We start from the raw sequence: 25,915 nt of genomic DNA, 5'->3' as shown, positions 1-25,915 counted from the left end.
AGCGTCTGGCATTTCCCCAGCTTGCTCTCATTTTCTCTCCTGCCACTCTGTGAAGAGGTGCCTTCTGCCATAATTGTAAGTTTCCTGAGGCCTCCCCAGCGATGTGGAACTGTGAGTCAATTAAATGTCTTTTCTTTGTAAATTACCAAGTCTCGGGTATTTCTTCATAGCAGCATGGGAACGCACTGATACATTGTTCACTGTATACCCAATATATAGTTGTGGAACTTATATGGAGTAATCACATTAATTACTCCCCCTCACATTCATTAAATACTCCCTTACCTCCCTGGGATAAGAAGAGGAAGCAAATACCAATCACTAGTCTGTAGACATTTTGAAATCCTGCTCAACAAGTGTTGTCAGGTTTCCTTACCCTGAGAATAGTGACGATTCCTTAGTTAAGTCACAATTCTCTGCTTCCTAGAATTGGCCTCCAGGGCCCTGGATTTCATCTACACCCCCAGGATTTTCTTCTTTTGAGAATTGTTTTTGGGGGAGATGGGAGATTAGAGTTCTGTTTTTCTAGGCTGTCATGTTCTGGGCTCAAATTCCTTTTAAATTTGTTTACGAACTAGCCAGTTCTTAGGCCTTCTCATTTGTGTGGTACCTTAACATATTCACCTTAAAGATGCCAGTTGATGCTTTCAGCCTTCTTTCTGAAAGCTATCTTGCCCAAGTTAGTACATTGATTAAATTATCTTCTAAGTCACGGGCCACTACATAACAAGGGTTTCCCTCCCACTTTTGTTTCTTTGCCCCTGGTGCCAACTTCCAAAGCCAATATCTCATATACTAGGTTTTGGTATTTTGTGTTCATTTTTGAGGGGTAATATATTAGTTTCCTAGGGCTATTGTAAAAATATTTCATAATTGAGTGACTTAAAATCAGGAATGTATTATCTCACTTTTTGGAGGCTAAAAGTCCAAAATTGAGGTGTCATCAGGGCACTAGGCTCTTTCTGGCTCCAGAGCAGAATGTTTTTGTCTCTTTTAGTTTCTTCCATTGGCCAGTAATGCTTTATTTTTTCTTTTACAGTGTCTTTTATTTCATTTGCTTGTATGGTTTTTCCTAAGCTTCACCATCTTTCTCAAGACTTAGTATATTGCCTGGCAAATTTTCCATAAATATTTGCTTTGGAAAAGGATAGATGTTCCTCAGTTTTCCAGTTAGTCTTTTTCATGTTTCTCCAATACATACTAGGCATATATTTTTAACTGCCTATGAATACTTTTTGTGGTTATCCTATGGGTAACTTAAATCTGATTGATTCCTCCAACTCACCAATAGACTTACTCTTTTTGCTGCATCATCCAACTTCAGTAATGATGTAGCCAGTCCTGTTGCTAATAAAACAATTTCTGGATCTGGGCCCTCCCTTCCCTATATTTCTTGGACTTATTTCAGATTCTTATAACCTGTTAGTAAGATGATGGCCAACAGCGTTGTAACAGTTCTCCTTGCATGAATACAAACCACACCTTTCCTTTGGGGTTGAATGGTGATAGTTTTAATTTTTTTTCCTAAGTTATTTACATTGGGGTTAGATACATTACATGTGATATATCTACTCAGTGTTGTCATATAAGGTTAATAATTTGTGTGTTAGGGAAGTATTTTAATTTCTCCTTTTATTGTCTAACTCTTGATGAGTTTATCAAAAGTTATAATAGACTAAAACATTTTAGGAGATTCTTAGTTTTTAATAGTTTGATATGAAGGTCAATAGAAATGTCTAAAAAGGCAGTTATAGAGTTACTGATAAAATAGTTTCCTGTGTTACTTATTTCCACCAATTATTTATACTCTGAAAAATAATTAGGCAGTATTTGATAGATATGGGTGGTGTTGCCTCTAAGTTTGTAATGGATTTTTGGTTAGGTGGGGCTAGAAAATTTTGAATAAACTGATAAGCTTATTGTTTTCCCCATTGATAGGCATTTGAAAACTTCTCATGAATATAATTCATTTAACTAATTTTACTCAAAGAAGAAATCTTATCCTTGGCCAGATCATTCATACTGGAACAGTAATGGTTGTAGTTTTATTATGAGCCTCATATGGACTTAGTCTGAAGTTGTTTATTTACTCATAAAATGACTGATATAAGAACAAAGCTGCTTGGATAACTGTCTCTCATGAAATCCCAAAATACATTGCATAATTCAAACAATGTAAATATATGCAAAATGCTTAAGTTTGAGTTTTAGGTGATAAATTGAATGCAGGTGTTCATTGTTTACCTAATTGTAAGATTGTCTATTTTGTTTCTACTTGAAACATTGTGAGCATGGAGCTATAACTGCAGAGTGAGAAACCTGTGCATGCATGCCTTTGATTTAGTTTTACTCTAATGTATATATTGTTCTTGGTTGGGCAAACTTCCCGGGCTGCCTAGCAGAAATAATACTGTGAATGATGTTAAGGCTGGGAGGATAAGTAATCAGATTATGTGTAGCCATGGACCATTATGTGGTTACCATAAAACAATGGTTTCTAACTTTTTTTTTGTTATAAAACCTCTGAAAGTTGTAGAATCCCTTCTCAGAAAAATAATCACATTATATATACAATATTTTTTCAGAAGTTTTCCAGTTCCTCTGAGTCATATACATTTACCTCATGTTAATAACCCTGCCATATTCTCATACATTGTTTATGGAAATATAAATTGAAACCACTTTTATAGAAGACAATTTGGAATATTTATCTAATTAGAATGCATGTTATCTTGTTTCTCTCCTGTTCCTGGGTAAAGATAGCAAACTGAGCAGTTACCTAATTTGGCTTATGACTCAAACCTCATTAAAGCTATGAAGTTGAATCCCTGAATAGACCAATAGCAGGCTATGAAATTGAGGAAATAATTAATAGCCTACCAACCAAAAAAAGTCCAGGACCAGACGAATTCACAGCCAAATTCTACCAGAGGTACAAGGAGGAGTTGGTACCATTCCTTCTGATACTATTCCAATCAATAGAAAAAGAGGGAATCCTCCCTAACTCATTTTACGAGGCCGACATCATCCTGATACCAAAGCCTGATAGAGATACAACAAAAAATGAGAATTTTAGACCAATATCCCTGATGAACATCGATGCAAAAATCCTCAATAAAATACTGGCAAACCGAATCCAGCAGCACATCAAAAAGCTTATCCACCGTGATCAAGTGGGCTTCATCACTGGGATGCAAGGCTAGTTCAACATACGCAAATCAATAAATGTAATCCAGCATATAAACAGAACCAAAGACAAAAACCACATGATTATCTCAATAGATACAGAAAAGGCCTTTGACAAAATTCAACAGCCCTTCATGCTAAAAACTCAATAAATTTGGTATTGATGGAATGTATCTCAAAATAATAAGTGCTATTTATGACAAACCCACAGCCAATATCATACTGAATGGGCAAAAATTGGAAAAATTCCCTTTGAAAACTGGCACAAGACAGGGATGCCCTGTCTCACCACTCCTATTCAACATAGTGTTGGAAGTTCTGGCTATGGCAATCAGGCAAGAGAAAGAAATCAAGGGTATTCAGTTAGGAAAAGAAGTCAAATTGTCCCTGTTTCCAGATGACATGATTGTATATTTAGAAAACCCCATCGTCTCAGCCCAAAATCTCCTTAAGCTGATAGGCAACTTCAGCAAAGTCTCAGGATACAAAATCAATGTGCAAAAATCACAAACATTCTTATACACCAGTAACAGACAAACAGAGAGCCAAATCACGAATGAACTCCCATTCACAATAGCTTCAAAGAGAATAAAATACCTAGGAATCCAACTTACAAGGGATGTAAAGGACCTCTTTGAGGAGAACTACAAACCACTGCTCAGTGAAATAAAAGAGGACACAAACAAATGGAAGAACATACCATGCTCATGGATAGGAAGAATCAATATTGTGAAAATGACCATACTGCCCAGGGTAAATTATAGATTCAATGCCATCCCGATTAAGCTACCAATGAGTTTCTTCACAGAATTGGAAAAAAACTGCTTTAAAGTTCATATGGAACAAAAAAAGAGCCCGCATTGCCAAGACAATCCTAAGCCAAAAGAACAAAGCTAGAGGCATCATGCTACCTTACTTCAAACTATACTACAAGGCTACAGTAACCAAAACAGCATGGTACTGGTACCAAAACAGAGATGTTGACCAATGGAACAGAACAGAGCCCTCAGAAATAATACCACACATCTACAGCCATCTGACCTTTGACAAACCTGACAAAAACAAGAAATGGGGAAAGGATTCCCTATTTAATAAATAGTGCTGGGAAAATTGGCTAGCCATAAGTAGAAAGCTGAAACTAGATCCTTTCCTTACTCCTTATACGAAAATTAATTCAAGATGGATTAGAGACTTAAATGTTAGATGTAAAAGCATAAAAACCCTAGAAGAAAACCTAGGTAATACCATTCAGGACATAGGCATGGGCAAGGACTTCATGTCTAAAACACCAAAAGTAATGACAACAAAAGCCAAAATAGACAAATGGGATCCAGTTAAACTAAAGAGCTTCTGCACAGCAAAAGAAACTATCATCAGAGTGAACAGGCAACCTACAGAATGGGGGAAAGTTTTTGCAATCTACTCATCTGACAAAGGGCTAATATCCAGAACCTGTAAAGAACTCAAACAAATTTACAAGAAAAAAGCAAACAACCCCATCAAAAAGTGGGCAAAGGATATGAACAGACACTTCTCAAAAGAAGACATTCATACAGCCAACAGACACATGAAAAAATGCTCATCATCACTCACCATCAGAGAAATGCAAATCAAAACCACAATGAGATACCATCTCACACCAGTTGGAATGGTGATCATTAAAAAATCAGGAAACAACAGGTGCTGGAGAGGATGTGGAGAAATAGGAATACTTTTACACCGTTGGTGGGACTGTAAACTAGTTCAACTATTGTGGAAAACAGTGTGGTGATTCGTCAAGTATCTAGAACTAGAGATACCATTTGACCCAACCATCCCATTACTGGTGATATACCCAAAAGATTATAAGTCATGCTGCTATAAAGACACAAGCACACATATGTTTATTGCAGCACTATTCACAATAGCAAAGACTTGGAATCAACCCAAATGTCCATCAGTGACAGACTGGATTAAGAAAATGTGGCACATATATACCATGGAATACTATGCAGCCATAAAAAAGGATGAGTTTGTGTCCTTTGTAGGGACATGGATGCAGCTGGAAACCATCATTCTCAGCAAACTATCATAAAACACAAAACCAAATACCACATGTTCTCACTGACAGGTGGGAACTGAACCATGAGATCAGTTGGACACAGAAAGGGGAGCATCACACACTGGGGCCTATTGTGGGGAGGGGGTAGGGGGGAGGGATAGCATTAGGAGATATACCTAATGTAAATGACGAGTTAATGGGTGCAGCACACCAACATGGCACATGTATACATATGTAACAAACCTGCACGTTGTGCACATGTACCCTAGAACTTAAAGTATAATAATAATTTAAAAAAACTACTAGAAAGCGATTAAAAATTACAGATTCTCAAAAGAATAGGAGAGGTGACAATGACACATGAAGAATAGCTGGAAAACAAGTGAATTAGTACTAACAGATTCAGCTTGGAGAAGGCCAAATTACAAGCAAATGGTTGGGGGAAGCTAGGAGTTAAAACTGTCTGCTGTAGAATTCTCAAAGTCCAAGACCTAGCAGCACCAGGTACCTCTGGAATGGAATGAGGGGGACAAAATAAGGAGGGTTGGCTGAAAGCTGTTTAAGCAGTCTGATCTCTAAATCTCCTTTCCACCCTAGCAGAGGCAGGTGGTGATGAAGTGCTGTGTCTATACTGGGAGAACATAGGATGCTGTAGAAGGACTGAGTGTGTTGCCAGAAACAGTGGCTAACAACCATATGCTTACTGACTGCCAAATAGGAAAGTCCATGGCTGCTTCTCCCACTCAGCCAGGTGTTATCTTGGTGGCTTGGCTTTTTTTTTTTCCAGGCTGGAGACTGGAAGAATTTTCTTTGGGCAGTCTGTCCAGTGCAGGAAGAGAGACCTAAAAATACTAACCTCAGTAGTACCCATAAACACCTTAACCCAATCACTCTACAGAAGGTATTGGAGGATTTGTTCCAACCCTCCAAAATGAGAGTTCCAAAATGAGTCAATCAAGGAAGCAGATTGCACGGGATACAGAAGCTAGGGGATCCATGATGGGAGAGAGATGAAGACTCTTTCCAAGACGACGATGTAGGGAGTTCTTAGGATGATGGCTGAATGACTGGCAGAGAAGACAAGAAGTCTGTTGGATAAGATCAGAGGACGTTAAGGGTGACCTTTTCAGGAATATAAAATTGGTGCAGTGCCTTGTGTCTGAACATCTTGAGAGTAGATTTCAATGAATAGCTAAGTGTTTGGCATTGAATGAGTCATAAGCATACATAAAACCACATACAACAAAAGATAAGCTATAATTCCAGGTAAACAGAGTTGTATAGGAAACGAATTTTAATAATATGTGACTCAGCTATGAGTAGTGTTTACATAGCCACTGATTTAAACACTCAATACTGATTTAACCAAAATTGTGATATTTAAAGGAGGGGAAGGTGAAGTGTTAGTGTATATTGAGGTGAAGTTTGGAAGAAGGACAAAATTCTTCTGTAGATCATAGCCAAGACAGAAAAGTCGAGAGACATCATCATAAGAATGTAATTTAGAGATATGGAATGAAAGGTAAATTATAGTCTCAATTGTTCAGTCTTCAGCAATAGTATTCTACTTTTGTGCCCTTGCAATGGCCTCCTGGTGAATTAAGTTTGTTTTCCTTCTCCTTGATTTGGTTGCCTGACTTCCTTTCGAAGTGAGATTTTTACCAGATGTGATTGATATAGGTGGAGGGCCAAAATTGTGATTGTGCTGTTGGACTTGCCCTGTTTTGCTACTTTTATTGCCTTAAGGAAGGCATACTGTGGTTGGTTGCTGCCCCTCCGGTCTGAGCTGCAGAATAAACACAAGGAGCAGAGCTGTCACAGCCCTGCAGCTTGGAACAGTTACCTCAGCGATGTCACAACTATGTGAGTGAGAAGTGAAAGTTTATTGCTGCATGCCACTGAGTTTTTTTGTGTGCATATTTGTTACTCAGCAAAAATTGACTGTTACATATGGAGAAACATATTAGAATAGTTAAATGAACAATGATTGTCTACAGGGAGGACAAAATGGAGTGAAGGGAGTGGGGTGGACTTTTTTTCATAACTGACCTTGTAGAGATATTTGGGTCTTAAACCATGTGCCTGTGTAACTGATAAAAGCATAAGCCAAAGGTTAAGATAATAAAACAGATTACATGATATTGTGGTTAGGGTTTGTAAAGAAGATCTAATGGATGGACAAGGAAGTTGGGGTGCTACTAATAAAATTATTCATGCCATTAACCATAGTCTCCTTGTTGATAAGAGTAGTCTAAGAAAATAGGTTTTCTAACCAAGAGCAATTGGAGGTTTCATGGGATTGGACACCTCAGTGAGGCAAAAGGCCTCGGTTAGGAGTAAGGAAGAGAGATGATGGATGGAGCTTCCAGTTAGAGACTGTGTTGACAATGAAAATTCCAGAGGAGCCATGAGAGAAGTAAAGCCAATTTTCCAGGTTGATTACAGAAACCAGTTGGTCAAGTGAAGATAAGGGTGAAATCACAGTTGTTAGAATGATTATTATCAAAAAGAGAAAGAACAAGTGTTGGTGAGGGTGTGGACAAAAGAGGACTTTGAGTCTCTGTTGATGGGGATATAAATTAGTATAGCCATTAAAGCAAGCAATGAGGAGGTTCCTCAAACAATTGAAAATAGAACTAGCATATAATCTAGCAATTTCACTTATGGATATGTCCCAAGGAAATGAAATAAGCGCCTCACTTCCATATTCATTGAAACGTCGCTGATGCATTGTTCACAGTAGTCGAGATGTGGAAAAAAACCCTGTGTCCATTGATGAATAAATAGAATGTGATCACATGTGCACCCACTGGAATGGTACTTAGCCACAAAAGAAGGAAATCCCACTATTTTTAACAACATGAATGAATCTGCCCTTCTCCTGAATGGACATTAGGTATAAGAAAAAGCAGAAGGAGAAGATGGTGCGTATTGTCAGAGCAACCCTCAATCTCCCTGCAGAGAAAGTAGAACGCCTCTACACAACCATTAGATGTTGTTGATTAGCATCTGGGAACTTTTAAACCTCAATTTTTAGGGTTAACCATTTACATCTATAACCAGTAATTATTTAGATTTTATGAAGAACTTGTCATAAACTAGATACTATGCCAGGTACATCAGGATGTGCTGTTAGGTTTGTTTTTTATAATAACTTTTATCTTCCATTCCCCAATGTGGAAGAAGCTGAGAGACAGATTGAATAGCTTGTCCAGAGTCTGACAACTTGTTACATGGCAACACCATGGTTGGAACCCAAGTCTATTTGACTTATGTGTCCATGCTCTTAATCAATTGGTAATGGTGCCTCATATTCATGAGAATGCATGTATACTTTTATTAAGCAAATCCTATTTAAGGACATGTTATGAGTTGTAATGTACAGTTTGTACATCCGTTTAAATTACTATTAGAAAAAACTAAGCTGATTGGCTTGTGAGAAAACGAATACCCTGTGTTTATCATGATGGTAGCCAGATCTAAAATTTTATAATATAGCAATAATACATAGGTATTATTTTTACAATGGATGTTTAGATTTTTAAATAACTTAATATTTTTCTATTAGAGATGGTGTCTCACTCTGCATTGCCCAGGTTGGAGTGCAGAGGTGTGATTGTGGTTCACTGCAGCCTCGGACTCCTGGGCTCAAGCAGTTCACCTGGCTCAGCCTTCTGAGTAGCTTGGACTATAGGCACACACCCCAACACATAACTAATATTTTACTTTTTTTGTAGAGAGTCACTTTGTTTCCCAGGCTAGTCTTGAACTCCTGGCCTCAAGTGCTGATCCCACCTTAGCCTCTCAAAGTGCTGGGATTACAGGCATGAAACACCACATCTGGCCAGTTGTGTAAATTTTAAATGATCTGTAACTTAAATATCACCAGAACATGAGACTGATTTGTTGGAAATATTAAATATATATGTTCAGAAACAAAACCATAACTCTTATTTATAAGCATGTTTTTCAGGAATATAACATGTTTTACTACACAGGACATATAACTTAAACATTACATAACATGACAATAACTTTTTTGGGCAAGAACTAATAAAAGAATAGTATATACATGACAAAGGGTACAAAAATAAAGTCTTCATGCCAACCCTATCCTCTTCTGTCTCCCAGAGATAACCCATTCCTTCTGAGAGCTTTTGTTCATTCTTAACCTTTTCTACCTGGTTTCTCATTCTGCTGCCTGCACAGCAATCATCTTGAGGTTTTTCTTCACCGCTGTCCTAGCAATTCCCTTTGTTGCTCTTCTATATAGGATATCTGTATCCCATGTCATTTTCTCATTTTTTTCTCTCCCAGTTTTATAGAGGACTATATCCTACTATAGTTTCCTGAAAAAGAGTGCATGGGGGACTTCTGGTTTCTTGCCTGGCATGTAGGGAACTTAGGAGTTGTTATTCCATCTTACAAGTAAAATATTGAACAACCAAAAAATAAACTTTTCATATCTTTCAGAGGGGTGAGGTCACAGGGCAAATTGCTGTCCCCGAAACTGGAGAGACAGACAGGTGACTACAGAGAATCACAATTTACCAGAGCAGAAATCTCCTTGGGGAATAGTGACAAGGTAGGAAAACCTAAATTACAATTGAAGAATTGCTAGAGACTCAGTATAGACAAGTGTGAGTTAGCTTCAGGAGGACCCAGTCAAAGGGGAGCCCCCACAGTCTTACGAGTTTTACTTCCAGGAGCTTGACCCGATTCTTAAAATGGGTACTGGAGAAAAATCTTATTGTGCTTCCTATGGAGGAAGGGAAACAACCATTGTGAAAAATGCTAGAGCATTCTGTTATTAATGAGGAGGCCCACCCTCGAAAATTGTTTTATAAGGGCCTAAACTATTGCCTCTACCTAACCCCAGCCTTCCCACTGAACTCCATCCCACTCTAGTCATCCTCTGGGGAGAGGGGGAGAACTGAGAAAGTGAAAGCACAGGTCCGATTTACCTTAGTTTCTTTTACCCAGTAATCATATCCAGCTATCAAGGAAAATTTATGAAGTGTGAGAAATAGTGAGCATAAGAACCAGACCCAGATATGGCAACATTGAAATTACCCAACTGAGAATTTAAAACAACTATGATTAATATGCCAAGGGCTCTACTGGTTAAAGTAGATAGCAACAAGAACAGATGTAGGCAGTGTAAGCAGAGAGATGGAAATGGAAAGAACCAAAAAGAAATGCTGGAGATCGGAAACACTATCATAAAAATGAAGAATGCCTTTGATGCCTTATCAGTAGACTAGACACGAATGAGGAAAGACTATCTAAACTTGAGTGTATATCTTCACAGAAATTTGCAAAACTGAAAAGCAAATAGAAAAAGATGGAAAAAAATAACAGAATATCCAAGAATCATGGGCAACTATAAAACACATAACACACATATAATGAGCATACCAGAAGAAGGAAGGAATGGAAGCAATATTTGAAGTAACCATGACTGGAAATTTCTCCAAATCAATGTTAGAAACCAAACCAAAGATCCAGAAACCTTCAGGAATACCAAACTGTGTAAATTCCAAGTAAACTACACTTAGGCATATTATAGTCAAACTACACAAAAGCAAAAAATAAGAAAAATATACTGAAAAGATAAACACCTTACCCATAGAATTACATCTGACTTCTCTTCAGTAGCCATGCAGGCAAGAAGAAAATAAAATATTTTTAAAATGTTTGCATGAGGAAACCTACCACCCTAGAATTCTGTTCCCTGCAAAATTATTTTTTCAAAAGTAAAGAAGGAATGGACTTTCACAGACAAACAAAAATGGAATTTTTTTGGCCAGTAGACCTGCCTTGTAAAAAATGTTCAAAATCTTCAGAAATTTATGTAGGTCAGAAACATGGATATACATAAAGGAAAAACTTCAGTTGAGGAGGCAGTGAAGGTAAAATTTATTTTCCTGAGTCTAACAGGTAAGTTTGTTCAAAACAATAATAGCAACAATGTATCTGATTGTGTGCTTACATAGTGAAATGAATGACAATGACATAAGGGATGGGAGGAAGTAATTAGGATTATTTTGTAAGACACTTGCCGTATTCACCAAGTGGCACACCATTATTGGAAAGTGGTCACAGATTAGTTGTAAAAGTATATTACAAAATCTAGGACATTTACTAAAGGGGCATTACATAATGATAGAAGGGTCACTCTTCCAAGGACATAAAACAATGCTTAATGTGTACTCATCTAACAACAGACCATCCTTATATGTGAGACAAAAACCTAATAGAATTGCAAGAAGAGAAAGGTAAATGGACAGATCCACAGGTAGAATCTTGGTTAAAGACATACTTGACCCCAATGACACTATCAATCAACTGAGTAAAATTGACATCTAGTTACTTCATTCACAAACAGCAGATTACACATTATTCTCATGCTCATGTGGAACATTCAACAAGATAGACCACTTTTTGGGCCATAAAACACACCTTAACAAAGTTAAAAGAACAGGAATAACACAAGCCCTATTCTCAGACTTCAATGAAATTAAACTAGAAATCAATAACAAAGGTACCTGGAAAATCCAAAAATACTCGGAGACTAAACAACACACTCTTAAATAACACATGTGAAAAAGAAATCTCAGAACAATATTTCAAACTAAATAAAATGGAATGCACCAAAATTTTGGAATGCAGCAAGGACAGTGCTTAAAGGAAAAATGATAGCATTGAATGCATATGTTAAAAAAGAAAGACCTAAAATCAATCATGTAGGCTTCTATTTTAGGAATCTAGAATGAAGAAGAGCAGATTAAGCAGAAGAAAGCAAATAAAAATTGGAGCAGAAATAGATGAAATTGATAATAGGAAGTCAATAGAGAAAAATCTACCAGACCAAAATCTGGTTCTTTGACAAGATAAAATAGATCAGCCAAGCTAAGAAAGAATACACAAATTAACATCAGAAATCCATTACTACAGATCCCATGAACTTTAAAAGGATAATAAAGGAATATAATGAACAACTCTGTGCCTAAAAACTTAGTAACTTAGGTGAAATGGACCAGTTCATTGAAGGACACAGTAGCCCAAAATCATATAGGAAGAATTAGGAAATCTTAAGGCAGCATCTGTTAAATAAATAGAGTCAATAATTAACAACCTAATATATAAAGTACTAGACTTAGGTGGGTTCACTGGTAATTTCTGCCAAACTTTTAAGAAAGAAATTATACCAACTCTCTACAGTTTCTCCAGAAGATAGAAGCAAAGGGAATACTTCCTAAACTCATTCTGTGATACCAGAATTACCCTAATTCAATAAACCGTACAAAAAAGATGTTACAAGGAAACTGGTCAATCTCTCTCATCAATGTAGAGATGTCATGGTCCTCATCAAAATATCACCAAGCTGAATTCAACAATGTACAAAAGCAAAACCCCACAACTGACTGGGATTCATCTTGGATACACACAAGACTGGTTCAAAATTCAAAATCTAATGTATTTCCTCACATCAACATGCAGAAAGAGAAAAATCACATGATCATATTAATGGATACAGAAAAAGCATTCGACATAATACAACACTCGTTTATGATACATTTCCGAAAATGAGAAATAGAGATCTTTCTTGATTTAAAAAAATACCCACAGAACACCTGCAGCTAACATTAATGGTGAGAAAATCAAGAGCTTTCCTGGTAATATCAAGAACAAGGCAAGGATGTGCCTTCTCAGTGCTCTTTTTCAACACTGTCCTGGAATTTCTATTTAATAAAAGAAGGAAATGAACTAAGTATTGTGATTGGGAAGGAAGAAATCATTTTTCACAGATGACATGATTGTCTGTGTGGGAAATCTGAAAGCATTGACAGAAGTTATGGAATTAGTGGACAGTAATAGAAAAGTTGCAGGCTATGAGGCTAATAGAAGCCCAAAAGTTGCAGGCTATGAGGCTAATAAAAGCTCATTGCTTTTGTTTGTACCAGCATGAACATGTGTAGTTTGAAAATAGACATAGATTACTCTTTACATTAGCAACCCCCAAAATGATACTTGGGCATAAATCTAACAAAATATTCAAAACCTTTTTGAGGAAAACTGCAAAACTCTGAAAGACTTCAAAGAACTACTTAAATGGAGATGTGTCCCATGTTTGTGAATAGGAAGACTCAAAGTTATCAAGATACAAATTCTCCCCATTGTGATCTACAAATTTGATGCAATCCCAATCAAAATGTCAGCAAGTTATTTTTGAGTATTGACAAACTTATTCTAAAGTTTATCTGAAGAGGAACAAGACCTAAAATAGCTAACACAATATTGAAAGCAAAGAATAAAGTTGGAGGACTGACACTACCTGACTTTAAGAGTTACTATAAAGCTGCAGAAACTGTGGCTGTGTGGTGTTGGCTTAAAGAATAGATAAATGATTCAATGGAATGAAATAAAGACACTAGAAATAGAATCACATAAATGTAATCAATTGGTCTTTGGCAGAAAAACAAAGGCAATACAATATAGCAAAGATTTGCTGCCTTTTCAACCAAATGTTGTTGGAACAACTAGACAACCACATGCCAAAAATAAATCTAGGGACACACTTTCAACCTGCCGCAACCATTAATTCAAAATGGATCAGACCTAAATGTAAAACTTAAAATGCAAATGTGAAGTGACAGTCACTTTAAAAGACAGTTTGGCAGCATCTTACGAAACATACTCTTTACCATAAGACCCAAATGAGTTATGTCCACATTAAAACCCTGCACGTGAATGTTTATAGCAACTTTAGTCATAATTGCCAAAACTGGAACCAACCTAAATAGCTTAGGTGAGGGGATAAACAAAGTATGGTACATCAAGATGATGAAATATTATTCACTCCTAAAAAGAAATTAGCTATAAAATCACCAAAAGGGAATTTAAATGCATATTTTGGTGTGAAAGAATCCAATGTAAAACAGCTAAATATTCTATGATTGCAACTATGTATTTCTGGAAAAGACAAACTATGGAGGCATTAAAAGGATGAGTGGTTGCACAGGGTTGGGGGCAGGAGTTATGTATAGATGGTACACAGAGAAATTTCACTATAGTGAAACTACTCTATGATAACTACAGTGATGGATGTATATCATTGTACACTTGTGAAAACTCATAGAATGTATAATACCATGCATGGGTCATAATGTAAATTATGGGCTTTGAATGATAATGAGTGTCAATGTAGTTTTTATTGATGCTAATACACATACCACTGTGTTTACAAGGTTTCAATAGTGGGAGAGGTCGTGTGTATGTGGGGGCTTGAGGGTATATGGAAATCTTTACCTTTTGCTCCATTTTGCTATGAATCTAATATTTAAAGTCTTAAAAAGTGTAGGAAAGAAAACAATGCATGGGTAATAAAATTCTTTTGATACTTTGAATGTGAGGAAAAGTTCATATTCTGCCCTCAAACTTGATAACTCTCCTGGGAGTAGAATTCTGTGTTTAAAATCATTACCCCAAGAATTGTGAATAATTTGCCTCTTTGTTCTAAGTTTTATTGTTTCTATGAAGTCCCAACACATCTGGATTACAGCTTGTTTGTAAGATAATTTTTGTTAAGTGGGTTTGGCATACTTTCACCTCACCCGTTAGCTTCCACACTCTATAATTTCTCTTAATCTGGAAATTCAATGTTTTTAATCTTTGGAATATCTTGAATTATTTAGTTGTTTTTGTCTTTTTCTGTTTTTCCTGAAATTTTAATATTTTTATTTAGATATTTGACTTTGTCGATGAGTCATACGACTCTTTCCTTTTCCACCTTTTTAAATGTTACTCTGTCACTTGATTTCAAATTCTTTATCTTCCTAGATCTATTAGTAGTTTTTTAAAAATTGCAGTTTTGAAATTCTCGGGTGCTTTATTTTTGCCATTTTGGTCTTTCATGTTACAGTCTTTCCTTGGATGACAGTTTAATACGGGTTTTCTGCTCATGTTTAACTGGAGACTGGTTAGACTTGGTGAGTTTTCTACTTGGGGTGTGTTGGCTGTGCATTTCTCTGTAACATAACTTGATTGGACTTGCTTTTTGGGGGATCTCTGATAAGTGTCCTTAGGGCTTTTGCCTTGGCAGAAGGCTGTTAGACACTATTTTGGGGGGGCCAAGTTTGGGGAGGCAGATGGTTTTCAGTGTCTGTATGTTTGTGTGTGTGTTTCTCATGTGATCAATGATATCATTATAACTATAATCCTCCCCATAGTGAATCACAAATGTCAAAACATTTTGTGCAATACCCTCTCTCATTCATTAACTTTCTTGTCTAAAATAATCTTGCTAGTTGCTTTGTATTTGTTCCACCTGTTCTTTTTCTCACTTTTCTGTTGGCCTTTGGATTAATTTACTATGTTTTATGATTTCATTTTATCAACACTATTGATTTTTTTAAACTGAAATTTTATTTAGCAATTGACTTGAGATTAGAATATACATCTGATGACAGTCTCCTTCAAATAATATTAGTTATGGGCACCCAATAGGAGATCACAAGAGAGGAGCCTGCATGTGTTTGTGAACTCCTTTTGTGACTGTGGGTCCCAGAGGTTTTATATTCTTTCAGTAGCTTCCGTTTGCTCTTTACCAATTTTTGAAGTTTTTAGCTTTCTTCTTCTTACCTGACTGCATGGCACCCAATGTCTCTTCCTCTTGTGCTCTGACTTACGTGCGCTGGTAATCACATCTTCTCTCCCTTCAGGGTGGGGAGACATGTCTTTCTTAGGTTTAAGGCTCCTAGGTTGTCCTGTGACTTCAGCTCTGAAGGGTTGAAGAAAAGATTATACTTTTATAGTTTATTTGCACTTTCTTTTGTTCAGATATAAGCACTACTTTTTGCAATTTTCTGTATCCTAGACAAAAGTAGAAACGCAGGCTGGGTGCAGTGGCTCACTCCTGTAATCCCAGCACTTTGGGAGGCCTAGGCAGGAGGAGTGTTTGAACCCAGGAATTTGAGACCAACCTGTGTAACATAATAAGATCTTCTATCTAGAAAAAATAAAAAATTATTAGCCAGGCATGGTAACATGAACTTGTGTACTCAGCTTCTTGGGAGGCTGAGGTAGGAGGATTGCTTGAGGCCAGGAGATAAAGGCTGCAGTGAGCTGTGTTCATACCACTCCACTCTAGCCTGGGTGACAGAGTGAGACCCTGTCTCAAAAAAAAAGTCATCAATATTCTTGATTAAAATGTTTAGACTTTAATTTTTTACTAAGTATACTTTTTTCTTTTTTTTGAGATGGAATTTTGCTCTTGTCACCCAGGAGTGCAATGGTGCGATCTCTGCTCAGTGCAACCTCTGCCTCCTCTATTCAGGCAATTCTTCTGCCTCAGCCTCCCGAGTAACTTGAATTGCCTGCATCTGCCACCACACCCGGCTAATTTTTGTAGTTTTAGTAGAGACGGGGTTTCACCATGTTGGCCAGCCTGGTCTCGAACTCCTGACCTTAGGTGATCCACCTGCCTCGGTCTCCCAAAGTGCTGGGATTACAGGCGTGAGCCATCGTGCCCAGCCAAGCATACATTTTTTGAACTGACTGCTAAGAAAGGTTTTCTTGCAAAAAATATGAAAATCTCTGATGTATTTTTTTTTTTTTTTTTTTTTTTGAGACGGAATCTCGCTCTGTCGCCCAGGCTGGAGTGCAGTGGCGCGACTCAGCTCACTACAAGCTCCACCTCCCGGGTTTACGCCATTCTCCTGCCTCAGCCTCCTGAGTAGCTGGGACTACAGGTGCCCGCCACCTCGCCCGGCTAGTTTTTTGTATTTTTTAGTAGAGACGGGGTTTCACCGGGTTAGCCAGGATGGTCTCGATCTCCTGACCTCGTGATCCGCCCGTCTCGGCCTCCCAAAGTGCTGGGATTACAGGCTTGAGCCACCGTGCCCGGCCCTTGAAAATCTCATTTGTAATATTAGCCTATTTAATAACAAATTCAGACTAGTCTAAGATTGTCCAGCCTCCATTTTCTGTATATATTTCAAATGTACTTAACCTATAATTGTCCATGTTTCCCTTTGACACTGGTGACTGGAATCCTAAAGGCTTCATGCAATTTGCAGGCTTTTACACTCTTGGCTAGGACAGTGCCTGGTGGCACTGTGGGTGGGAACACAGCATCAAGTATGTTTCATACCACTACCTGAGATAGGAAGTACCTGTTTCTATGGACTCCTCTCAATATGGCACGTGTGAGTACTTTTGAGGCAATCCAGGGATGTGTTTGATATTTTGCCCCTCTGGAGTGACTCAGAAAGAGTCAAGGTTATTTTTAAGATTTAACCATATGTTAAAGAGGACTTCGTTTATTGTACATACATCTCAATCACAAACAACTACATGTGGTACCGATGTTGGAAGTACAAAACAAAGGTTTACCAACACTCATCACAACTTATTTGAATGTAACTACTGTTCATAGTAGTCTTTTAAGAATACCTACATATATGTTGTTTTATGTAGTATATAAAAATAGAAGGTATAAACTGGGACTCTTGTGGTCAAATTAACACTCTATGCATATCTGGTTATATTTCGTTCACTAATTTTACAAATCACTACAGTTGGAATTTTGTAACCTTCAGTGTAATAAAACAGCTTTGGCAAGGGGTGCTTGATGCCATATTCATATTTGTTGCCTTCCTGCAATCCTTACATGGATATTCTTTCTAAAATAAGTCGTGGCTGGGCATGGTGGATCCAGTCTGTGCGACAGAGCAAGACTCTGTCTCAAAAAAAAAAAAAAATTAGTCTACTAAATGTCTCAAACCTCCATAACGTTGCATGACACCTTTTGATTTAAACATAATCCCCCTTGTTCAATTTTATTATACTGTTGGAGATCAAGCCATTTCCTCTGATAGGCCTTCCTGATGCCCTCACATAGAATTAAATATTTTATCCACTGAGAATGGATAAAATATCTACCTCTAGACATTCTTCTAGTGCTGCATCTATCAGGTTCTGTTACAAACTGCTTGTTAGATGCCAGCCTCCCCTTCTAGAGCTGAGTTCCTTGAGGGCATAATACATGTGTCATTTACCTTTATATATCTGGTACTTAAAATAGAACTTGGAGACAGGATAGGTACCCTGAGTATTGTTCAGCTGAATTGGATTATTACTTGGTTATTTTAATGGCTCTGCTTAAAATGCTAAAAATTGTTTTCTTTATTTTTACTAAATGTATATGTTTACACTTTTTCTCACAATGAAAGACTAAATGTTCCATGTTTATAAACAAAATGTAAATAATTAAAAGATATTGATATTTTAATTATTAAAACAAGAGAACTGTGACCTGCAAATGACCTGATATAAATACAAGATATGAGATTAAGATTAAGATAAATAAGATTAGATATATATTTATCAATAGTTATGATAATCCTCAGCTATACCTTCAGGCATTTTATAAACATGTTCGGAAAGGTAACTTATAAGCACAGGAAACCAAGTATTACATTTATTTTACACCTAGAACTACTGAGGAATCTCAAAACTCATATGATTGCACTATTCCTATTCACTATTTGTTTTGCTTCATATGATGATTGCAGTATTCCTATTCACTATTTTGCTTTTAGCTAATGGGGATGTTATAGCTCAATCAGTAGCTGATTAAATAGTTTGAGCCCTCTAGGCTCTTCCTTTGTTTGCAATTGATTATGAAATAAAAGCCTTAGTTTTACTTAAAATAGTGTTTTAGCTTAATTTTTTGTTGTTGTTGTTGTTGTTGTTTCTACACCAGTGTACTGACTATGACTTGGAATTTGGAACTGAGTGTTTGCAATTGGCCCTAAAATACTGTCGCACTAAAGCCAAACTTGTAGAAGGATCACCAGACCTCTGGAAGGTAAGAGGGATGATACCTTGCTTGGGTTCTTTTCTGTGCTTTTATGTGTTTGTGTGGGTGTACATTGAAAACCAGTAGTGCATTGAGTGGGAGTTAAGGGAATCTCACGGGTTTACTGAATCATCAGTGTGTAGTATCCCTTCTATTGCTTGGCTTCAAGAAAATTCACTTGGAGATAATTTACTCAGACACATCTCATTTTAACCTGTGATTGGTTTATTCACTTTTTTCTTTTTCTTCCTCTCTGTAGATAGTTTTATTAGTCTGTTCTCACATTGATATAAAGGAATACCTGAGATTGAGTAATTTATAAAGGAAAGAGGTTTAATTGGCTCATGGTTCTGCAAGCAGTACAGGAAGCATAGCAGCTTCTGCTTCTGGGGAGGCCTCAGGAGTCTTCCAATCATGGCAGAAGGCAAAGGAGGAGTAAGACACTTTGAGGCCTCACTCACTTGCAGAACAGCTCCAAGGCGGAAATCTGCCCCCATGATCCAATCACCCCCATCAGGTCTTACCTGCATTGTTAGAGATTACAATTCCACATGAGATTTGGGCAGGGACACAGATCCAAACCATATCAATAGTCTTTTTTTTTTTCTTCACTCAGTTGGATTAAAGCTACACCTTTGCCTGCAGTATCAACATTTCCTTTCAGGCCCTGGGTGGTTGTTCCAACTTAACTGGGTTAAAAGGATATCTGCAACAGTTCTGACCTAGTGGGGGTAGTGGCTGGATCCACTCTCTGTCCCACTGTGAGGAATTAGACTGTTTCCTGTGGCAGGGCCCAGCTCCTTTAATGGCTAAATTACTTTTTTTTTTTTTTTTTTTTTTTTTACGGAGTTTCACTCTTCTTGCCCAGACTGGAGGGCAATGGTGCTGTCTCACTTCATTGCAACCTCCACCTCCTGATTTCAAGCGATTCTCCTGCCTCAGCCTCCCAAGTAGCTGGGATTATAGGTGCCTACCACCACACCTGGCTAATTTTTGTATTTTTAGTAGAGATGGGGTTTCACCATGTTGGCCAGCCTAGTCTTGAACTCCTGACCTCAGGCTATCTGCCCACTTCGGCCTCCCAAAGTACTGGGATTACAGGTGTGAGCCACCACGCCTGGCCTAACCTCTTTTGGAGGGAATAGAGTACTTATTGCAAACAAGATAATGGCACTATCATACTGCAGCTTCTTATCAAGGCCAGGGATGGTTTAGAGTGTGATTCTTTGTTTCATTAGTTGAATTGAACAGGACATTTGGAAATAAGAGTCTGGAAATAAGAAATAAGTACATTTGGAAATAAGATTATTTCATAATCTTGAAATACATACTGCTGCGTTTGAAATATTGCTTGTAGTCTTTGGAAATATTATGAAACATCCATCAAAATCTGATTAGTAAAGATTCATTCTAATTGAGTCTATAAGCATATTTCCTTACTGATTTTTAAAACAGAAAGCCCTATAAGTTGATCAGTTATTTTGCACAACAATGTGATCAGCCTCACTGCATGCTAAGATTGTCTCAGGATAATCTTAAATATTTAAAATGTTGAATTCTAAGACTCCAAAATATTGACATGTTCGAATTATTGCCTGGTAGAGAAAATTTATGCGGTAGAGAAAATTCATGCAGTATTACTCTTCATTTAAGGACAACCTAAAATGCCTGCCTGCTGGGTTGATGACAACCCAGCAGGCAAACGTTTTATTCATCCTTTTCTATATATGGCTCAGTGATATTAATTATGAGGATTTTTGGCAATTACCAATTAGATGCTTCATTAAAGATCCTGACCCACATTTCTTTGGAACTCCTTTGGCTGTCTGGCAGGCCTAATTTGAAGACCAAGAAAAAATGTGAAAACTCTAAGGCGTTTTATTGCTACTAACATGTCAATAATCCCTCGTCTCACTTTTGACATCTTTGGGGCTATGATTATTTACCTCTTGTGCATGTTCAGAGCCTTCATCACGTTTGTAAAGCACTATTGAGATCTATGGATGAAAAGGAAGCAGCACATTACTCTCTGAATGTCACATTCCGTCTTCAGTGTTTTCTTTTTGGTGAGGTGTTCATATTTCTCTGTTCTCTCCAGCAAGAGTGTTAGTCCTCAGGTACGTCTTGATGCTCTGCTCCCCTTTTATGTGCAACAAATATTAGTGCAGGCTAACCTGATTGGCCTTTCCACACAGTGCTTCTCTTGGTTCCACTGGTGAATCCCTTTTTAGGGATGTTGTTATGGGTTCAACTGTCCCCTAAAAAGGTATGTTCAAGTCCTAATCTGTGGCACCTGTGAATGTGACCTTAGTTTGAAATAGTGTCTTTGCAGATATAATCAAGTTAAGATGAGGTCCTGCTGGAGTAGTGTAGGCCCTAAAGCCAACATGACTAATATCTGTACAAGAATAGAAGAGACACAGATATAGGGAGAAGGCCATGTGATGATGGAAGTGGATATTGGAGTGATGCATCTGCAAGCCAGGGGTTGCCAGCCATCACTGGAAGCTAGGAAGAGACTAGAAAGGATTCTTCCCAAAAGCCTTCAGAGGATCCTACTTGTATCTTGATTTGAGATGTCTAATCTCCAGACTGTGAGAGAATATAAGTATTTCTGTTTTTTGTTTGTTTGTTTGTTTTTAGACTGAGTCTTGCTCTGTAACCAGGCTGGAGTGCAGTGGCACAATCTTGGCTCACTGCAACCTCCGACTCTTTGGTTCAAGTGATTCCCTTGCCTCAGCCTCCCAAGTAGCTGGGAGTACAGGTGCGCACCACCATGCCTAGCTAATTTTTGTATTTTTAGTAGAGACGGGGTTTCACCATCTTGGCCAGGATGGTCTTGATCTCCTGACCTTGTGATCCACCCATCTCGGCCTCCCGAAGTGCTGGGGTTACAGGCGTGAGCCACCGCGCCCAGCCAAATTTCTGTTGTTTGAAGCCTGCCAATTTGTAGTAATTCACTGTAGCAGGCCTGGGAAACACATGCCGAAAGGGCGAGGTACCCTAGAAATCAGCCTCATAGCATCACTTTCGACATGGAATGGAAGTAGAGAACTTTACTCTTATGAATGAGATTGGAATAATGCCGTGCTTCAAAGGGAGCTTGGACCCTAAAAGGCCTGTCATGCTCTGGATTGGGGAAAATGTTTTACAGATAGACGTTATGAGGGTTTTTGGTTTGTTTGTTTTTTAGTATCACATTTTTTTTTTCCTGTTAAGTGAGGTGATACTAGAATGCAAATATTGCAGGTTTTTTTCAGGGTCCCTATTTTCTCTTTCTGCCTCTTGTCTCATCTTTGATTTCTCTTTTTGGTATTTTCATAGCTAATTATTTAACCCCTTTTGATAACATTGTAAGATTTGTCATTAAGCTTTTACTTTAATTTTGTAATCTTATTTTGTATGAAGAGAGTATTTGTTTTACACAACAGGGGAGTTTATGCTTTGAAATTAGTGTCCTAATTCTACACTATTTCCAAAGATGCTGGACTCAGATGGCATGGCCATGTACTTGAAACATGATTCAAAATCTGACAGTAAAATACACATTTGGACATGGTGGAGGCATTTTGTTACCATGGAACAGCGTAAGGCAAAGGAGGATTCTGAAACACAGAGCAATATACCTTCCCTTTCCCCTCAAAAGTCAGGGAGTTCACTTCGCACTGGTTTAGAGAGTGACTTGAAATTTCTGAGGAATGCATGTGGTAGTAGAATTTCAGTAGTAGAATTTCAGTTGCCACCAGAAGTCCCAGGAGGATTATTTTGTATTTTATTTTATTTAAATAATTTATGTTTTTGAGATGGAGTCTTGCTCTGTCACCCAGGCTGGAGTGCAGTGGCAAGATCTCGGCTCACTGCAACCTCTGCCTCCTGGGTTCAAGTGATTCTTCTGCCTCAGCCTCCTGAATAGCTAGGACTATAGGTGCATGCCACCATGCATGGCCGATTTTTGTATTTTTAGTAGAGACGGGGTCTCACTGTGTTGGCCAAGCTGGTCTGTATTTTGTATTTTATAAATATGTTTTGGTAAAAGTAAAAAGTAAACATTCTGGCTTGATGTCACCTTCCTGTGCTAGCTCTTCTGGGGTCTGGAGATAATATCAGTATTTTTTTCTTTCAAATACCATGCAGGATAGAAAATGACCACAGTACCCCACTCCCCCGCAGGGTGACGGGCACTGAGGAGTACAGAACTGGTTCTGGGAGTAGGGATCAGCTGTCATGCTTCCCTGGAATAATCTTGCTTTGACAGGCCCAAGTAAACACTCTTATTTTGATGAGATTTCATCTAGTCTGTGTAACAACTTGAGTCCCTTTAATTTAGAGTTGTACCATATTTTTGACCCCGTATACTTTTTAATTAGCTTGGTCTCTTACTACACTGTACAGGCTTAATTGAACAGATGTCTTGTTTCTAAATGTCAAAACTGTCTTTAAGCCATACAAGGTTGATAACCAGTTACTGAAGAAATTTAACCACTGTGTTCCATTGTCTGAATGTGTTTTTTTAGGAGTTTCTGAAGTTTTTGTATAATCACAATATTATTGGAATGAATGACTTTTGAGGATTCATTTTGTTGGGGAATACACTTTTTTTTTTTTTTTTTTAGGTCCAAGTATTTCAGCATCTGTTTAAAAACAAAAGAAACAAAATAGTCTCTATTTGGTTTTTGTAACTTCAAAAACACAATATGGTGAAATTGTTTCTCTTCAGATATTTTTATATAGTTTTCCAGCATTTTATATAGGTGTCCAGAAAAGAATATTTTCTACACATATATGATTGGTAAGGAAATAAGTTCTGAAAAATCTATACCTAATAAACATTCTGTTATCTTTGAAATGTAGGTTTTGCCTATTTATTGTGAAGGGAGAGATGGGAGAACATTATGTGTCATCTTAAGTTATTGAAGATAGTGGCCAACTGGCTGTGTCTGAAAGTTTTTTTAACTATTTTATGTCTCAACACAGAAAGAACAACATGTAGACATGATAGGAATGAGAAATTCCCACCATATTATTACCTTACCATGTCTATGAGATTGGAATGTTTATCCTCCAGATTAGCTAACTACTAGATTTGTACAGAAACTTTCTTTAGTGAAGTGGGCTACTGCACTTCTATCCAAAATAGATGCCTCTGCTATTCCTTTATCCTAGAAGGTAAATCCTGGACCAAAACTATACCTTACCATCCAGAAATAAAGTAGCAGCCCACTTGGTAACACAGATAAAAAGTTGTTCAAGCAATTCAACCAATCTATTAAAATGTGAAATGCTATATAGTATCTTTTAAACAACACATGCCAACCCAAACCAGTGACTTTTGATGTACTTTTAGCCTTATTTTTTTCTACATAACTAACATACTTCAAAAGCAGTATGACTGGAAAATGTGGTAATTCTCAATTGATGGGTTATTCATTTTTTCCATCTAACTTTTACAACAATATGGTTTGTCCTTATTTTAATTAAAAAAACCAACAGCCTGATAATGAGTATTGAAGTTCCTTTTATCCTGTTAGGATAATCAGTAGTCTTCCTTTGACCTTGCACAATACTCTATAATGAAAAATTACTTAAAAAAATCAGTCCTGTAGTGATGAGAAACAACTTCAATCCTCTAATTTGCTGGTTTTCAGACTGTGCTCACTAGAGCCTCAGGGGCCACCTGAAGAAGAGGAAAGTTTCTGTACCTTTCACCTGTACAGGTGAAATTCCAACCCAACACCTGGCACTCACCTAGTTCAGCTCAGTTTTTCTCTATTTTGTTTGATTCTGCTTCTGTGTGCTATTTCAGCTGAGTTTAGGCATGGTGAGGTAATAATATGGTGGGAATTTCTCAAAATGGGTTTTTAGAACACTTGCATCATAAATACCTAGGTACTTGAGTGCAGTTTCTAGGACCTTATAAAAGCTTATTAATACTGTGTCTTTATTTACTGTGTATTTCAGCTCTGTGATATAGAATTCTGCAACAGTGCACTTATATGTTCTGTACCTGAGCTCACTGGATGTGGGTCTGTGAAGTATCTGCCATAGGACAGACACATACATTACAAGGAACAGATTACAATTAGGAGGAGGCTGCATATTTTTAAGGAAAGATCATCATTGTTCTTAGGCACATAGTGGTACCCTATAGGCTCTTTTTATTTTACTGACATTTTAATAAAAATCTTACAAGGTGAATCTTACCTAGGTATATACAGATATATGTAATTCAGAAGAAAGTCCCTCTTAACATAAATTGACCTTTCAGAATTTTTTCAGCTAATAATGCAACTTGGTGACTTTTTTTGTTATATGGAGACTTCTGCCCTACCTTTTTTTTTTTTTCTAGTATAAAGCCTAATTTTTATGCAGTCATGTTAACACTGTTGTTTAAATGCTGCCACATTTTCTTTAAGTATAATACTTGAGTTACATTAAGATTTCAGTAACCACTGCCACATGATATCTTAATTTATTCAAAGATTTAAAAACAAATCAGCCATTTGTAGAAATAGAATATATTTTATGTGAATTTGCTGATGCTTTTCTAATCGAGAAAATGTCAGTATTACATGTTTATAGCTTCTGAAAAATCAAGAATTTCCCTGGGGGCATTATTTTATTGCCTGCACATTCCTTCCTGCTCTGTTAAGTCTAATGAAGTTTATCTGTCCTTTAGGTGACCTACAAACGAGATCTGTATGCGGCTGAATCGATTATTAAGGGTATGTTTGACCTTATGACTGTCAGTTCCTGTGTTTCAAAAATGTAAGCCAGTTCGGAATTTCTCATGACGGTTTAAATCCCAGCAGTCTTGAAAGCAGAAA

The 25,915-nt window shown here is 37.4% G+C and overlaps 1 protein-coding gene across 1 annotated transcript in view; it reads left to right on the top strand.

Moving 5' to 3' along the window:
* The first annotated feature begins 18,664 nt into the window (after nt 1–18,664).
* Nucleotides 18,665–25,915, top strand: part of CRPPA (CDP-L-ribitol pyrophosphorylase A) — a 219,021-nt gene continuing 211,770 nt past the window's right edge. The window contains exons 1-3 of the mRNA XM_031665858.1: nt 18,665–18,676; nt 18,954–19,100; nt 25,768–25,813. Of these exons, the coding sequence (XP_031521718.1) occupies nt 18,665–18,676; nt 18,954–19,100; nt 25,768–25,813 (205 nt within the window). The remainder of the gene's footprint in view (nt 18,677–18,953; nt 19,101–25,767; nt 25,814–25,915) is intronic.

Source organism: Papio anubis, chromosome 4 (assembly GCF_008728515.1).
Source record: "Papio anubis isolate 15944 chromosome 4, Panubis1.0, whole genome shotgun sequence".
Taxonomy (NCBI): Eukaryota; Metazoa; Chordata; class Mammalia; order Primates; family Cercopithecidae; genus Papio; species Papio anubis.
Note: the sequence above shows the minus strand (reverse complement) of the source record. Positions and strands in the feature narration are given on the sequence as shown.